This window comes from Girardinichthys multiradiatus, chromosome Y (genome assembly GCF_021462225.1).
Source record: "Girardinichthys multiradiatus isolate DD_20200921_A chromosome Y, DD_fGirMul_XY1, whole genome shotgun sequence".
Lineage (NCBI taxonomy): Eukaryota > Metazoa > Chordata > Actinopteri > Cyprinodontiformes > Goodeidae > Girardinichthys > Girardinichthys multiradiatus.
This window is the reverse complement of record NC_061818.1, coordinates 22,788,760-22,807,280: the sequence shown is the minus strand read 5'-3', so window position 1 is coordinate 22,807,280 and position 18,521 is coordinate 22,788,760. Positions and strand designations below refer to the sequence as shown.

General features: G+C 40.7%; 1 protein-coding gene across 1 annotated transcript; it reads left to right on the top strand.

The window, feature by feature from the left end:
* Positions 1-2,025: 2,025 nt before the first annotated feature.
* On the top strand, positions 2,026-18,289 carry LOC124864945 (probable G-protein coupled receptor 139). The gene is made up of 2 exons (XM_047359887.1): positions 2,026-2,482; positions 17,251-18,289. The coding sequence occupies exons 1-2, from the start codon at positions 2,368-2,370 to the stop codon at positions 18,243-18,245; spliced, it is 1,110 nt and encodes a 369-aa protein (XP_047215843.1). The 5' UTR covers positions 2,026-2,367; the 3' UTR covers positions 18,246-18,289.
* The last annotated feature ends 232 nt before the right edge of the window (positions 18,290-18,521 follow it).

The following is an 18,521-nucleotide window of genomic DNA, read 5'->3' as shown; positions in this document are numbered from 1 at the left end:
GCTCGTGGCAAACTTTAAACAAGACTTTTTATGGATATCTTTGAGAAATGGCTTTCTTCTTGCCACTCTTCCATAAAGGCCAGATTTGTGCAGTGTACAACTGATTGTTGTCCTATGGACAGACTCTCCCACCTCAGCTGTAGATCTCTGCAGTTCATCCAGAGTGATCATGGGCCTCTTGGCTGCATCTCTGATCAGTCTTCTCCTTGTTCAAGATGAAAGAGGGACGACCGGGTCTTAGTAGATTTGCAGTGGTCTGATACTTCTTCCATTTCAATATGATTGCTTGCACAGTGCTCCTTGGGTTGTTTAAAGCTTGGGAAATCTTTTTGTATCCAAATCCGGCTTTAAACTTCTCCATAACAGTATCTTGGACCTGCCTGGTGTGTTCCTTGGTCTTCATGATGCTCTCTGCGCTTTGAACAGAACCTTGAGATTATCACAGAGCAGGTGCTTTTATACGGAGACTTGATTACACACAGGTGGATTCTATTTATCATCATCAGTCATTTGGGACAACATTGGATCATTCAGAGATCCTCACTGAACTTCTGGAGTGAGTTTGCTGCACTGAAAGTAAAGGGGCCGAATAATATTGCACGCCCCACTTTTCAATTGTTTATTTGTTAAAAACGTTTGACACATCCAATAAATTTCATTCCACTTTATGATTGTGACCCACTTGTTGTTGATTCTTCACAAAAAATTAGAATTTTATATTTTTATGTTTGAAGCCTGAAATGTGGCAAGAGGTTGACTAGTTCAAGGGGGCCAAGTACTTTCGCAAGGCACTGTTCCTAGAGGGATCAGAAAATAGGGGTAGGTAGATATAGGTTTTAAATGCAATCGAAGCCCCGGCAAAAAAACCTGCTTCTGCTGTTTGAGGGATTTGCTTTGTTCAGATAGATATTTCAATTGGTTTATCTGAAGCAACAAAATGAACAGTCCCGCTACTCCTCTCCTTTGTGAATTTCCCCAGTGATTATGGTTAAATAACATTCATTAAGATATTGATAGCGATTCGCTGTAGCTGAGAATGTTTGGGGAATAAAAACACAGGGTCTGCCGCTACTATGGAGTCCAGCTCAAACAAAGTTAAAAAGCAGAGACTTTATGTATTTTAAATGTGTTGATTTTGAAGTGTATTTAGATAAGTCACTCAGCAATACAGCATATCTTCAAGGGACACTCCAACACAGGCTTCAATTAACATATGATTTTATTTCAATCAAGCCCATATTGAAATTACAGATCTACACGTCGATCCAGGAGAAATCTCAAGCCGGATATTGGATTCTCAAGGTTGTATAGATAAAGACCTTTTTTATACACCTTCAGAGAGCTCGCATACTTTCTCAAGGTTGTATAGATAAAGACCTTTTTTATACACCTTCAGAGAGCTCGCATACTTTCCACCTATGGCTCCTTCAGCCTGTAGTTTCAGATCATTTCTAAGTACATGCAGAGGTCCATACCTTGCATTTTGGTCCCTCTCATCATCTGGTTTTGGCTTAGAAATGTGCTCCAAACACACACTGTATTGTCAGATACTACATTTTCATTGTCAGCTCATAGTTTATGGATTTTGGTATGATATTCAGACAGTTTGTGTCCTGTGGCTTGTCACATCCCTGATCACATGTATGTTTTCTGTATGTTTGTTATCCAAGGAGGAGTCTGTACATATGTAAAAGAAGCTGTGAAGTTTCTGAATCTTACAAGTGCAGAATTTCACCCAACAATAAAGAGACTGACTGACAGAAAACCAACAGCTCTGTCCTTTTCCACAGTCAACTTAACTCTCCTTTTATCTCCTCACATCCATCACTTCTGTCTCCTTGTCAGTTTTATTATCTCTCGGTCTCTCTCCTCCAACACCTCCACTTCCCACCTACAGCCTCCTCTCTTTTTCTCCCTCTCTGCCCTTTTCTTCCCTTGTTCACTCACTCCCTCCTCTTCTTTTTTCCTCCTCCTCCTCCTGCTATGCTGTCTCCTCTGACTCTCATTTCCCCTCCAGCTCTCACACTCACGCAGCATCCTCCCCACACCTCTTCTACCTTCACACTCACCTCCTCAAGCCCTGTCTGTCTGCCGCCCTCCTCTCCATCACCTACTAACACACATAATTTCTTGCCTCTTCCTCGAGTCTTGTCTCTCTTTCCCTCCTCCTCCTCCTCCTCCTCCTCCATCTCCTGCCGGTTTTCCCTCCTTCTCACAATTCTCTGCACCCACTGTCTACACACTCAAGCTCATTGGCACCCAAGGACAGAACAGCTTCTCATCTGAACCAGCGATGGTTTGATCTTTTTGGCCAGACTTCTTGACACTGAGCTCAGCTGAGGAAGAGGACAAGGACGGAAAGAAGGCATGGAGCACAGCCACATCTTCCCTGTGTCACACCACAATGGGAGCACTGGGGGATGCCCTCTCGGACCCCTGCCCGTCATCTACTACAGCGTCCTGCTCTGTTTCGGCCTGCCTGGTAAGAAAGTCTGCGTTGCAATCTGCAGCTTGTTCTGGAGTCTGCATCGCTGCTCTCCCAGAGTTACGCTTTGCATTTTGATTTGTTGTGCACTTGTTTGCAGGACTGAGTAAGACTGCTGTGCACCGCTGCACACACACTGCTGATTTGTCACTCTGACCTTGTGGCTGTCACGCATGCATATATGTTTTGAGTGTATTTGTTTCTGCTTGTGCCTGTCATTCTTCCTCCCCCTTAAAAGCAATGTCTTTTAAACATTACTATGAGGAAAAAAATCCTCCAGGATTTATTTTTCTGAACATCTTTGGTATTTAGATTAGATATAAATAGGTGGAGAAAGGTTCATGAAAAGTTGTCTGAGTAATCTTTCTGGCTTGACCTCCAGGACAGGTGTGTGCTGTTTGACTTTTTCTCCAGTGACCTGATTTGATAACACCTTTGTCCTGACTGCTGAATGATTAGTCCATTCACCATCGCTGTCAGACTCATTTAATGCCTCTGTCCCACTGCGTGATCCATGAGCAATGACCTGCTCCCACACAGTGAGGCAAAGCGGTGTCTGTGTATGTGCGAAACAGAGAGACTGGGACAGAGAAAGACAGACAGAAAAAAACTAGAGGTCAGAAAAGAGATTAAATCTGCTGATGTCTGAACAGAAATTGGGCTGCAGATGTCAAAAGCCCCCCAGATATATACATCCAATTTACTTAAGTCACCCAAACAATAGAAATGTTTGATGAAACAAAACTTATTTACTGAGCGCTGATGTTTACGTGTCTCATTGCAAGCAAAAACATGTGTATTTTGTTGTGAATGTATGTGGTCAGGCAACAAAAAGGTGTGCATAGTGTCACGTAGAGGGAAAATAATGCATGTTTTTAAGTATTTTTGTGGCGAGCATTTATATTCAACTACATTTACTCTGATAAACTTAAAAAAAAGATTCATTGCAAGCAACTGGCTCCAGAGTTCAGCTAATTAGTTAATGGAGTCCACATGTGCATAATTTAATCTCAGTATAAATTCAGCTGTTCTGTGAAATTGAATGTTGTTGCAGCTCATTATGTAAGTTTCTTCAAAGAGCCGTTTCTAGATGCTGATGGCTGTGGGCAGGAAGGATCTCCTGCAGTGCAACTATTTATTATATTAACTGTTAGTAACTATTAACTATTAATTATTATTAACTATAGGACAACTATTAATTGTGCACTATATAAAAATGGCCCTTATGGAAGAATAGCAAGTTGAAAAACATTGTTGAAAGAAAACCATGAGAAGCTTTGCTTGCAGTTTGCAAAAAGCCATGGAGAAAATATGGCAAACATGTGGAAAATGGTGCTCTGGTCAGATGGGACCCAAATAAAAAGTGTTTTTACCTAGATGTAAAACCCAATGTGTGACAGAGAATCTACTTAACTGATCACCCAGAGTAGACCATCCCTATGTTAAGCATGGTGGTGATGCTGTGGGGATGCTTTCCTTTTGCAGGGACAAGGAAGCTGGTCAGAGTTGATGGGTAAATATATGAAGCTTGACACAATCTTGAAGCAATCCTGGAATAAAGCCTGTTACAGGCTGCAAATGAGTGGGGCAGAGGTTCACCTTCTAGCAGGACAACACTGAACACACAGCCAGTGGAACACACTAACCATACATAGCTACAGTGAAATGATTTAAATCAAAGCATATATAGTACAGGTCAAAGTCCAAACCGAAATGTAATGTAGAATCTGTGGCAAAGCTTAAAAATTCCTCTTCATAATCATTGTCTCCAACTTCACTGATCTTCAGAAAAGTTGCAAAAACAAAATGTATAAAACTTCCTTCTCTAAATGCACAAACCTAGTAGGGACAAATACTCACAGTTGTAATTGCAGGGAAAGGTGGTTTAACAACATATTCACTCAGGGAGGCTGAATTCAAATGAATGCCACATTTTTCAGATTTACATAAAATTTTTCTTCCACCTTATAATTATGAACCACTTTACCAATAAACTACTGTTGCTCTTTTAGATAAAATCCAGTTAAAATGAAGGATTTGAAATACTTCATTGTACTTACCCAGTATTTCCAACTTTACTCAATGAGTTTTGACGGCTCTCTCAACCTAGTCCCAAAGATTAACACATCTCCCTTAAATCTGATTACTTTTCCCTGATAAAGATTGAAAATGAGATGCTATCACCAACGCAAGCCCTTTGTTTGGAAATAAATCTGCAATGCAAAGTTCAGCACCTTTGTGAGCCAAGTCTGCAGTTGCCCCAGAGATTTGCTGTCTTGTAAAAATAAGTCTTTCTTTCTGTTCAAATCCTGCCTAATTATTTAAGTCTGGCACAAGCGATTTGCTTTACTGTCATTTCTTTGATTATGCTGCAGAGTTGTCTTTACAAACACAACTGAGGCAGTTTATTTAACCACCTAGTTGGAGTTAACAGGGGAGAGTAAGGCAGCACTACAACCAGGTACCTGAATTGATGGCTACGTTAAGTGCAGCAAGCTGATACTTTGCAGCAGCAACTTGTTTAATCATTATGACACAGCCCATTCCACTCAAGCTGAACCATGAATGTTTCATGGGAGCAGCATGTGTGAGTAGCAACAGCATGACCTACAAACACACAGGCAGTAAAACCTCTTAATAGACAGGAAACTATGATGTGGATGATTCATCAGTTAACAGCGATCACTTATGCACCCAAACATCGACTCAAACATGCATGCTGCGGGGCAGAGAGGGGTCACATCAGGAGTGGTAATTTGAGGGAAGAAAGTGATGAGAGAGGGATAATACATGTCATTCAATGGAAGAAAAACTCAGTGTGTCCAGATGAAAACTAGAAAATGCTTAAATACTCAGGCCAGAAAAAAACGGAAGAAAGGAGCAAAGAGATGAACATTGCTGTTAGAATAGGGATCAGAGCGCTAATAAGCAGAAAGATTCAGGAGAAGTAGCACCTCAGAGTGTTGAGAGGGGCTGCTAGAGATGACAGAGCTAAAACTAATTGCCACGTTTTTAATTAATTGCTAAGTCGAGCTTGCTGTTTGTGTCTCTACACGCTACGCCATGCTGCTGGAGACAGTGAAGACATGTGCAGGCAGGGCAAACGGCATAACAAAGAAGCTGTCGTTGACATGCTGGGATTATGGATGTGAGGCCTGCTCCTTGGACTGAACATTGTGTCTAACACTTAGTGCTAAGGCACACAGTGTCCAGTGGGAAACCATTAGCTGATGAGCAACTCTGTGGGGCAAGAAAAGTCTAATAAAGGTCCAGTCTCATGTTGGAATTGGACATTTCTGCACATAATCTGCTTCTGGAGGTTTTATCATCAAACTCAATATAAACAAAAAAAGCTGTTGTCATGCCTAAAAATTAATGAAGAATGCATGAAGAAGTATAGGCAATGATAGCTCCCTCAACATCTATTAGCATTCACAGAGATGAGTAGTAGAAAAAGATTTATTAATCTTTTGTCACTGTGGCACAGCCTCACCTTAAAAAATGTAACTCAAACTATTCTTAATTTACATTATTCTTTTTTTAAGATAATTTGATTATCTATGAACTTTTAATTATTATGCTGTGACTTTTATAAGTACTTTATGAATGTGACACCAAAGTCCATTTCCCTTTTCTTACAAACTCTTCAAAATGGGAAAGACATGAGAATTTCCCACTCATGTAAATTGCCAAACGTATTGGGTGCCACCAAGAAATCAATGAATTTAAGTGTTCCCATCACTTCCCATCACCATGGCTGCAGGTGTATAAGGTTTGGTGTAGAGAAACCTGACTGCACGGAGTCCTGATCTCAACCTTCTTAAACACCTCTGGGATGAATAAGAGCGGAGGCTGCAGTTCTGGTTTTCTCATCTAACTATGAACACACTCTTAAACCTTGTTTACAGAATAGTGAACGGTGAGTCCATCAACAAATTAAACCATATGCATTAAGAATAGCATGTCATCAAAGTTCATGTAGATGTAAAAGTAGACAGAAAAATACTTTTGGCAATATAGTGTAAGTGCTGATCTTCATAAAATTACTACAAGTAAAGAGTTACTGCCTAAATTGACCCATATCTATCTACAGTCAGACAAACCACACTAGATGAGGGGGAAAGTTTATATTTCCAACCATTGTACTTAGGAGGATGGTAAGGGAAATAAAAATATCTCTTAAAGCTCACTGTTAGAAAACCAAAGCAAATGTTCAGGTTTGTACTACTTGAATAAAAACATTAATTTAGCTCAAGGTATATCACACATCTTTACCCAGGGAACCAATAAATGAGGAGGTTAGTGTATGATGCCTACTAATGTATTAGGGACTATATTATAATAAGATATATAAGCAGCATGGAAAATATTTTTTAGCTTCTTCGCTGTTATTATTTCTTTATTCACTGCCTGGCCAAAAAAAAGTTGCCACCCAAAAAGAGGTCACACACTCTAATATTTCGTTGGACCGCCTTTAGCTTTGATTACAGCATGCATTTGCTGTGGCATTGTTTCAATAAGCTTCTGCTATGTCACAAGATTTATTTCCACCCAGTGTTGCATTAATTTTTCACCAAGATCTTGCATTGATGATGATGAGTCTGACTGCTGCACAAAGCCTTCTCCAGGACATCCCAAAGATTCTCAAGCGGGTTAAGGTCTCTGTGGTGGCCAATCCATGTGTGAGAATGATGTCTCATGCTCCCTGAACCACTCTTTCACAATTCGAGCCCGATGAATCCTGGCATTATCATCTTGGAATATGCCCGTGCCATCAGGGAAGAAAAAAATCCATTGATGGAATAACCTGGTCATTCAGTATATTCAGGTAGTCAGCTGACCTCATTCCTTCAACACATACTGTTGCTGAACCCAGACCTGACCACCTGCAGCAACCCCAGAACATAGCACTGCCCCCACAGGCTTGTACAGTAGGTACTAGGCATGATGGGTGCATCACTTCACCTGCCTCTCTTCTTACCCTGATGCCTCCATCTCTCTGGAACAGGGTAAATCTGGACTCATCAGACCATATGACCTTCTTCTATTGGTCCAGAGTCCAATCTTTATGCTCCCTAGCAAACTGAAGCCTTTTTTTCCAGTTAGCCTCACTGATTAGAGGTTTTCGTAAGGCTTTACAGCTGTTCAGTCCCAATCCCTTGAGTTCCCTTTGCATTGTGTGAATGGAAATGCTCTTACTTTCACTATTAAACATACTGTAGCCCGGAGTTCTAATGTTGTTTTTCTTCGATTTGATTTCGCCAAACGTTTAAGTCATCGCTGATCACGATTTTTCAGGATTTTTTTCCAGCCACATTTCTTCCTTGAAGACGATGGGTCCCCACTATCCTTCCAGTTTTTAATAATGTGTTATACAGTTCTTAACCCAATTTTGGTAGTTTCTGCAATCTCCTTAGATGTTTTCTCTGCTTGATTAAGACATGAGAAGCAACTCATTGCATCAGTTGGGGTTAAATAACTTGTTTTTGCCAGTTGAAACATAATCGTCCATGCAGTAATTATCCAATGGGAGGCTCGCACCTATTTGCTTAGATAAATTCAGGGGCCAACTTTTTTTGTGGCCAGGCAGTGTATTATAAGGAGAGGTGTCGTCACACCATTTGTGAGTCCAAAACAGAGTTTTACTGATTTTTAAAATGAAGAGGCGAAAGGAAATGTTATCTTTCCTTAGGAGTCTTACATTAGTATTTACCACAACTACCATTACCAAAGCAGCAGTTTCCATATGTAAATTTATGAGGATGTAGTTCTTTACATTAACTCTGAGAAGTCCAAAAGGTTGCTAATAACACTGCTACTTTTCTGTATTCTGTTTAGCCTTCCTGTTATATACTTTAGGTCTTGCTTTCTATCAGCTGGGAAAACTCCAGACTTGTCTCGACATGTAGAAAATACAGTTTCCTTAAATAGCTTCTTACAGGGCTTTGCTTCCCATCATACTGATGCTGAAAATAGCAAACTGAGGCTTCTTCATTCAGTAACAACATCCACACCGCAGAGCGTTGTTGTCAGCCAGACCTGGTGGCACTAACTTCTTTTTTTTTTCAACAAACATGAGCACATTCAATTTGCTTTTCTAAACTAAAGTGATATTAGGTCGGAAGGGGGTCAAGGGAATGGATTAAAGGGTAAGTTGACCCTCTGGTGTCTAGGGAGATCATTTCAGTGACACACCAGTGCTTTGATTGTTTAAACCCCACTTCACTTTAGATAAAAAGGTTAAATGACTTGAGAAAATAGAGCTGCAGGTAGGAGCTGTGAAGGTGTTAAACCTGGACGAGTGACAGACTAATATAAAAGGAAATTGGTTTCTAAAAGATGTGCCCTTTGTTCCTAAATCTGAGTTCTTTCATTTCTTTTAAATTATACACTTGATACGTATTATTCTGTTTCCAATGTTCTGCTGTTGAGACGGTGTACTTTTTTACACTTCCGCCAAACAATTTCACACGTTCAAACAAGTCCATTGACACTGAAACATTGAGGCAAGTCTGCCTCATATCAAATGCTATATCTCTGTTTCTTACTATACGCATTCAGGTCATCTAGATGCCCAATTGTTTCTCTTTACAGCTGGAAATGTCCACAATCTTATCACTAATTTTAAGATTCAAGCTGTAAAATATAACTAAAACAACCAGCCATGCTACAATAAAAAAGTATTTCCAACTAATAGCACAATACTACGCAGTTGTCACAGCTAGGATGATTTCTCAAAAAGGTGACTGCCTGAGCAAACTTGAAAACATCTCCTCCCAGGCCCACTTATCCACCAATTCAAGGGGAAAAGGTCAGGAATCCTCAGCGCCAACAACCACTCCTTCTTCTGTGCCATAGTGTAGGCCAAGTGTCAGCTGCTTCTTAATGAAGAGATGGGCTCCATCGATTTTCAGTTTGAACTATTGATCCATCAATCTGCACCCGCAGCGGGGCATCTGGGGCGGGATGGTGTCTTGTTAATAGATGCTATCACTCTCAACGCAGAGTTTAAGATTGGTTAGGATAGTCGGGATAAAAGGGGGAGCAATAACAGATTGAGCATTGCAAATAAATAAATAAGGTAGGGTGAGATTGCGAGCATTGGGTTTGTTCTCCGCCTGCTGTTTAGAAAAATACAGTATTGCAGAGAGATGGTGGAGAGCCAGTAAGCCAGAGAGGGTGAGGAAAAATAGACGAGGGAGGTGTTGTTTGAGGCAATAAATCAGAGATCTGCTATGACAGACCAGACTTTGTTTGAGCTGCTGACACAAAGACCTCTGTCCCAGAAGCTGGAAACTAAACCAAACTAAACCCCTGTGTTTGCTTGTTAGATTTACAGCACTATCAATGTGAGGATGATTGCAAAGCTGTGATCTGGAGATTGTTAAATTATTCATTTCTCTCTTTTCAATCAATTTATATTGATTTCATTTAGTGCTCTGACTTTATTTTGCCTCTCTTCATTTTCACCTTCAGTTTATTTTTCGTTTGGAAGAATTCACTGACTATTTGAACATCAAGTTGGTTCTTTTCTTGCAGAACAAATAGGCAGTCTAAAAATTGTGTTTTAGTTTGGTTTTTGTCTTTTGTCTCTTTAAATTATTGTTGTGTTGATGACAGTATTGTACAAAAGTCAAATATGTCAAATGTCAATACTTGACATAAGACTTGACTGTTGCTTGCAGTCTTTGCACTTCCTCGATTCTTTTATTCAGTGTTGGATCATTCCTTACTGTTTCAGTCAAGGTCTGCAGTTTTCAGTATTTTAAAACAGTTCCTGCAAGCACTTTTTGTTTCCAAGTCTTAAGCATTTGGATTTTCCTCAACCCAGAAGCGTGACACTGTGGTCTGTTTCTTAAATGAATAGCTGCTGAGGTGAGCAGGCAGCAAAACACTGCATCAGTATTGTTAGTTTAATGCAGAAGCTTCTTTTTTCTCCTAATTTATAAAATACAGTTCAATTTCCTGTTTTGATACACATCTCTTTTCTCATTTCTGCTTTTTTTGTGCTACCCCATCACCACTCAGCCCACATGTTAAACCTATCTTCAGATTAAAATATTCTTCACTGATACATCTCCATTTGTATGCAATGAAAGCATATAAATCAGAGTTTTAACAGGGAATGAAAGCTTTTCCCTGGCTTTCCACTGAGGACGTGCCCCTGGTTTTGCTCAAAAGATTTAATAGATCAACCTGCTTTATGTTCACTCTGACACTTAAGAGAAGACAAAAGGGAAATGGTTGTCATCAGGAACAAAGTGCGTGTGACCTTTGAAGCTAACTTTGATTTTCACCTCCTCTGTGTCTTTTGACTCCCCACCTTTCCTCTTCACAGTTCTCCTCTGTACCTTTCTCTTTTTGTCTTCCTTAGTATTTCTCTATAATCCTGCCTCTCATTCCCTCTTATTCACCTGTTCTTTCTTAACTTGTGACCTTTACCAGAACAAGGTTTCCTTCTCTCCCTTTTTTCATTTCCTTTGCTCTTAATAGCCTCCAGTTATGCTGTCAGCCTGTAAAGTGTGCCAAATAATTTCCAAATGATTTCGTTCTTCTTTTCTGTGTTTGATAGGAGGCCCATGAGCAAGCTTCAGTCAGTCATGTCGCTCATGCTTTACCTTCGGCCTTTCCGGGTTAAACGGTTTGGGGTCATGTGTCGACAGCCCGACTGAACACATGCCTTTAATGGCGGGATGAGTCAGCCTTGTTATACACCTCAGGGAGCACGCTGTGTCTTTTCTCTTCCCACTAAACAACGTCAGTGGCCATAGCCGTCCTTATATTAAGGAGCAACAGGGGGAGAAGACACAAACATACCCACTGACAAACACACAATCAAGCAAAAACTGGCAGAACAATGCTGTAATAAAGCTAGTATTTTTTTGCTAAACAAAGAGGATAAAATTTGCATTAATCTTTCTGCGAGTTTGATTTGTGTGTAGTACCTCGGCTTTCCCCTGTGAGACAAACCCGGTCTGTGCTCCCCTGTCCCTGCTAAATTCCAGAAAGATCCACAAAGACAACGTTAAGAAAAAAAGCAGGAATCAACTAAAATGGATGGGCAACCCTTATGCAGGGTGGCTGCAGCTAAATGGAAAATGTCAAGCTCACGACAGATCCCTTTTGTTCATCTGTAGAGGGCCCCTGCTGCAGCCCATACAGAATAACATCCAGCCAGGGACAGTAAATATCACCCATTTTCCCATTTTATGTCATTCAGCTACTAGTGGTCTGATAGGCAGAGCTACTAGAGAGAGCGTGAGGATTTGAAAGGTACAGTACACAAACACAAAATAGCACAAAATTGTAAATTGGAAGGAAAATTACACATGGTTTTTTGCACATGTCTGACAGATAAAATTTGAAAACTGTGACCTATGTTTGCTGTTCCACCTTCTTGAGTCAATACTTTGTTGAACCACCTTTTGCTGCAATTACAGCTGAAAGTCTTTGGTTAACTTTGCAAATCTAGATACATAAATGTCTCTGGAATCAGTTTTTAAGTCATGCCACAGATTCTCATTTGGATGTAGGTCTAGACTTTCACTGGGTCTTTTTAACAAGTGAATACACATCAATGTTATTTATAGTTGTCTTTAAAGACTCTCAAGGTCAACTTATAACATTTTATTTGTAGGTTCCACATGACCAGAGCACTTTCTTCCACATGTAATGAACACAGGAAAATAATGTCATTATTAAAATAAGCAATCAAAATAAAAAGAATGCAATAAAACTACTAGATTAAACAATACACATAAAATGTGGTGAAAGTGCAGGGGTGAAAGTTAGGATGTAGTGATCATAAAGTAGTTGTCCTGTCAACAGTTTCTCCCACCTGGCCTGTGGAGCTCTCGGCTGCTGCTCTGATTAACGTTCTCCTTGTCCACCCTGTAGGGACTGCCATATCTTGGTAGGTTTGCAGTTGTCATTCTCTTTCCTTTGTCAGAAAATGGTTTAAACGGTTATCCACAAGCTGCCCTTTGAGCTGTCCGCTTTGTTTCTTGGTCTTCATGATGATGTTTCTTTACTAATGTTCTCTAACAAACCTCTGAGGCCTTCCCAGAACAGCTGGATTTACACTAAGATTAATTAGCACGCAGGTGGACCCTGTTAAGGATGGTGAAATGTTAAATATAGTACAAATTTCTTCACATTTTGTTTCTGAGGGGCCAGTTTGTTATATAATGTTGTGAATTTGTCTTAACCAGGAACAGGAAATGGAAAAGAAGGTGGACAGGTACAGTCCACAAGAACAGATGTAAACCATAAAAAAACCACAACAGATAACCAGCATCCAAATTTCAGATCTTCTGTCCTATCACAAAACAGGAGAAAAATCCATCAAATACCTGAAGCAGGACCTAAAAGATGCCTTACTTTTCTAATAATTATTGACTGCATACCAGGTTTAGACACTTCAATTCAAATTCAATTCAAAAATACTTTATTAATCCTAAAGGGAAATTAAATGTTGTTATAGCTCATATTATGAAGGTTTCCTCAAAGAGCCGTTGTAGATGCTGATGGCTGTGGGCAGGAAGGATCTCCTGTAGCGCTCCGTCTTACAGCAGATCTGAAGAAACCTCTGACCGAAGATACTCTGTTGCTGTAGGACAGTCTCATGAAGAGGATGCTCAGGGTTCTCCATAATGTTCTTCATTTTATGAAGAATCCTTCTTTCCACAATGATCTCCAGAGGTTCCAGAGGAGTCCCCAGAACAGAGGCAGCCTTCTTTATCAGCTTGTTGAGCTTTTTTAAGTCCCTGGTTCTGATGCTGCTTCCCCAGCAGATGATGGTAGAAGAGATCACACTTTCCACAACAGACTTATAGAAGATATGCAGCATCTTGCTGCAAACACCAAAGGACCTAAGCTTCCTCAAGAAGTACAGTCTGCTCTGTCCCTTCTTGTAGATGGCTTCACAGTTGCATCTCCACTCCAGTCTGTTGTCCAGGTGAACACCGAGGTATTTATACTCCTCCATCACCTCCACCTCTTCTCCCATGATGGAAATAGTTTTTGACTTATTCCTGTTTCTCTTAAAATCTACAATCATCTCCTTTGTTTTAGTCACGTTCAAAATGAGATGATTGTTTCCACACCATGCCACAAAGCGGTCCACCACCTTCCTGTACTCAGCTTCTTGTCCATCTCTGATCCACCCCCCGACTGCAGAATCATCCGAGTATTTCTGTGGATGACAGGAGTCTGTCTTGTACTGGAAGTCTGAGGTGTACAGAGTGAAAAGGATTGGTGAGAGTACGGTCCCCTGTGGTGCTCCTGTGCTGCTGACTACCTGGTTAGACTCACAACCCTTCAGTGTCACAAACTGTGGTCTGTTTGTTTGGTAGTCTTTGATCCAGGAGATTGTTGAGGCCTCTACCTGAGTCTTCTGGAGTTTCTGACAAAGAAAATCAGGTTGGATTGTATTAAATGCACTGGAGAAATCAAAGAACATGATCCTCACAGTGCTACTGGCTTTGTCCAGATGACAGTTGTTTGTTGAAGCAGATGTATGATGGCATCTTCAACTCCAACTCCACAGCGATAAGCAACCTGAGGATGTCCTGATAGTTAATTGTTTGCTTACTCAGGTGGGCCAACAGGCGAACTTCTTCTGGTCTTCACTTGTACTTTTTTTTCAATGCAAAATAAAATATGATCAGGGATGAGCACTGGACACAACGTGAGAATAAAAGCAATCTCCAAAGAAAAACCGGATTCAATAAATATATCTTATTCCCCTGAAAATGAGATGTGCAATCGTGTTAATGCATCTGTTAGAAACAGCAAATAAATATAACCAAGATAAATGTTTTCCATAGCCATATACATATAACTTACTGCAACATATTTTGAAATTGGTCTCCAGCTAAATTCAGGTTATGCTGATGTTGAAGATAACTTTCCATATAATTTATTACATGTTAATCTAACTGTAGATTGCAGCATTTAGTAGCCCTAAATGTATTGGTGAGCTAAATATTCTAAACAGCTTCGGCATGTCATTTATGATTATTGATAGATCAGACCCTAATGAATTGGCTCATCCCTGATGATCTGGTTGTGTGTACATGTTCAGACTCCAGCATTTGCTGATGTGTGCCCGCTCTGCTGCGTATCCTTCCAGTCTTGAAAGCACATCTTTAGTCATTATCCAGAGCCATCTTTGTAATTTGTAATCACTTGATAGTGGCTGAGGCTGTGATGTGTGATGTCCCAGACTCCAAGCTGCCATATTTAATCCAATCCCAGAAGCATTATTGCAGAGAGGGACACGATCACACACCTTGCATGTACAGTGATGGCTGCTAAGTGGATTAATGTCTCTAAAGCTGCAGTGGGATGTCAAAAGCATCTTTTTTTGAGGAAACACACTGGACATGACTTGATGCTGTGCCAACCAGTTGGATTAAAGTGGTCGGCTTAGCCAAAGAAACAATGATGGGTACCACGCTGTTTGTCTGTTAGGCTGGTAACTGAACCACAAATTATACTTCTGAGGTATTTATTAGTTTGTATGTAGATATTTGTGAAGAAAAAAAAACTCCAAAATCTTCTTTTCTAAAATTATTTCTACCTACTACAAAAATGTTATACCCTTTCACCTAAATCATGGAAGAAAAAATGATTTAATTGCACCTAAACAACAAAGATGATATTTTTTTTTTGACTCATTAAACAAACAAAAAAAAGACTAAAATGTGTTTTACAACGAAGGGAAGAGTTTAATGGAGCCTGCTTCCTAATAGCTAGTGTTACCCTATATGACTGAGACACTTCTTGTAGTCAGATACCAATCTCTGACATCGGTCTGAGGAGAATTTAGCCCACTTCTCACTTTTCAGTCTTGAGATATTTGACTAGGATTCTTGTATGTATACCCAATTTCAAAAGGACTGAGCATCTTAAAAGGATCAATATCTGTGTATTAACATGGCCCAGAACTTCTTGTTTCTTAAGTCTGTCCTTGTTACTGTTTTGTTTTGAGCCATCTTCAGGCTGCAGGATCAAGCTCTGCTTAGCTCTGATTCCTTACACGTTCTCTCATTTTCCTCAGCAGCCTCTGTTACGTGGACATTACGGATACTATGATGGTGGGCAGAACAGGTCCTGCTGCATTAAAGCATACCTGAACCATGACATTTCCACCTCCATGATTCAAATGCAGGTGTGCCAGACATGTCCTCTGTAGTGTCCCAATAATCTGTCCAAAGAGCACTATTCTAGAACAAACTTGTGTCTGAGCTTTATGTTATTCTTACAGACAAAAAGTTTCCTTTTTGAACTCCTCCCATGAAAATAAAATAAATAATGAAGAAAATGAAAAAAAAATATATGCAGTCTCTTTCTGATTGCGTCTTGTGCGACTTTGCTTAGCATCTTTTGACCTGCTTCAAGGTAAACTCATTTTGATTGTCAGACCTGGATATGTGGGCATTTGTTTTGAATAGCCTACACTTTCTAATGTATTAGATCTCTTTACTCCTCTTATTTCATAATACATTAATGAACCGCTACAGTCTTCTTTCTGAAGGACACAGGCAGGTCATTTTCTCTGACAACAGTGTTTACTCTCACTTCAACAGTCAGAAGCACAACAAACTAAATCATTGAGTTTTTAACAGGATAAGGCTTAAAATATTAAGGATGTTCTAATGATATGCACATAATATCATACACCTGTGTGTGATTTAAACCATTTTTAAGATTTGTTTTCAGGCATTAATGGCCTTTATTTAGTAATGTCTTGAAAGTAGGCAGACAGGAAATGTGGTGAAGAGGTGTGGAAGACATGCAGCACAGGTCACTGTGTTCGGGACCAGAAGACAGCCGTGTTGAGGGCCGAAGCATCTCTATCCATGGGTAATGCGCTCTACTGCTGTGCTACCGCTGTGTTCTGATTGTAACCATTTTAAGGGGGTATGAGGGTGGGGATGTACTAATTTATTCCTCACCTCAATTGTATTTTATCCCACTTTACAGAAAATGTTAAAAAGTATTTAGTTAAAATTGATATTTAATATCTATATGTCAGCATTCAGGCTTTTGGAGTGTTTCATCATTTTTCATTACCATATATGATAAATTCAAAAGTCCTTATCCTACCAATATAATCTGATTTATGAATGAAACGTTAAACAAAAAATGGCAAGGGATTATTGCCAACATTAGTGAGAATGTCTAATGATTAATTCTGGGGAAACCACTGTAGAGAGGCAGACCGGGAAAGATGGCTTGTACTTGCATTTTATTCCAGAAGCTAAATTACTGGCGAATGGATGGCAGACAGGGCCAAGACTGTGATGCTGCACAGCTTGCCCTTGTGTTTGTGTTGTAACTTAACTCCTGATTGGAGGTAACAAAGTGGCCTAGGGAAGAGGCAGGTGCTCCTGAAATTACCCAGCAGGTGTCAAAGATTTGAAAATATGGAACGGAAGAACAAACAGAGAAAGGGTTTGCACACTTTGAGCTTGAATGCAGAATATTGTTTATCTAGTTAAAATTAAAATTGTTTGCATGTTTTTGTTGTGTGCAGCTTGTGTCAGCATCTGTACCGAACGTCAAGAGCATTTCTGTTGCTGCTACCTGCTTCTGCATTGTTGTCTTGTTTATTGCTGGCTGATTTAATCACTAGAGTCCACTAACACTCTATCTCTGTGTTTCCTTCCCTGCCCTAACCTCTGCCCATTTCTTTTCTACTTTCACCAACATTTTCCCATTTCCTTCAATCACCCTCCTACAACCTCCACTCCTCCTAGCTAACATCCTGACAGTGGTTATCCTGTCCCAGCTGGTGCTGCGTCGTCAGAAGTCCTCCTATAACTATCTCCTGGCACTGGCTGCTGCTGACATCCTTGTTCTGCTCCTCATTGTGTTTGTTGACTTCATCCTGGAGGATTTCATCTTGGCTTCCTTCCTGCCTCCATCCATAAACAGTGCAGTGCAGGTTCTGGAGTTCTCCTCCATCCACACGTCCATCTGGATAACAGTGCCTCTCACCATTGATCGCTACATCGCTGTTTGCCACCCACTCCGCTATCACACAGTGTCCTACCCCGCCCGAACACGTAAGGTGATATTTGCAGTGTACATCGGGTGTTTGCTCTCTGCTGCACCCTACTACTGGTGGCCTGAGTTCTGGCACAGTCTACCAGGGGTTGGCAATACAGATGAAGGAGGAGGAGGTGGAGGAGAACGCAGCAGAAGAACAGTGGCAGAGCATGTCCTGGTTTGGGCTCACTGTGCCACCATCTACTTGCTGCCCTGCACTGTTTTCTTCTCCCTCAACACCGGTATTGTGCGGAAGCTGCTAAAGCACCGCAACTGCTTCAGGCTGCGTGGCTATTCCACCGGCAAGACCACTGCCATTCTCTTTGCCATCACCTCCATTTTTGCCGTCCTGTGGGCTCCGCGCACTGTCTTGATCCTCTACCACTTCTACTCACCCCCACCAGCCTCGCAAAGCACTGGCCGCCTGCTCCACGTGCTAACTGATGTGGCAAACATGCTGGCACTGCTCAACACTGGCGTTAACTTCTTCCTGTACTGCTTCATCAGCAAGCGTTTCAGGGCCATGGCGGCCAACGTCCTCCGAGCCCTTGTCCACTGTCAGAAGCAGCCAAAACCATTTTATGCGAGTCACAACTTCTCCATAACAAGCAGCCCTTGGATCTCACCAGCCAACTCCCACTGCATCAAGATGTTGGTGTACCAGTACGACAAAAATGGAAAGCCCATCTGTATCTCTTCTTGAGTCCAAACTTACCAGCAATGGCCCCTCAAATCTTTCAGGCTAACTTCGGCCACATGGGACTAATTCAGGCCAAAAACCCTGTTAGTAATAACAAATGGGTTGGTTTGAAAGGTGCAACAATAAACATTAGATGCATGGTGCAAAGTTACAAAGCCTCTCGAGATCAATAAAGTAATCATAACGCTGCAAACAACATCAGTAAGATGGTTATTACTCCCTTCATGCAAATAACACATATGCTGGTTTTTAAACTTTATGACAGTTGAAAGCATATCA

Excerpts from the sequence above, each read along its gene's own strand:
- LOC124864945 (XM_047359887.1), top strand. The coding sequence starts at position 2,368 with ATGGAGCACAGCCACATCTTCCCTGTGTCACACCACAATGGGAGCACT. Across the intron at positions 2,483-17,250 it reads GCTCTGTTTCGGCCTGCCTG|CTAACATCCTGACAGTGGTT; the intron begins GTAAGAAAGTCT and ends CACTCCTCCTAG.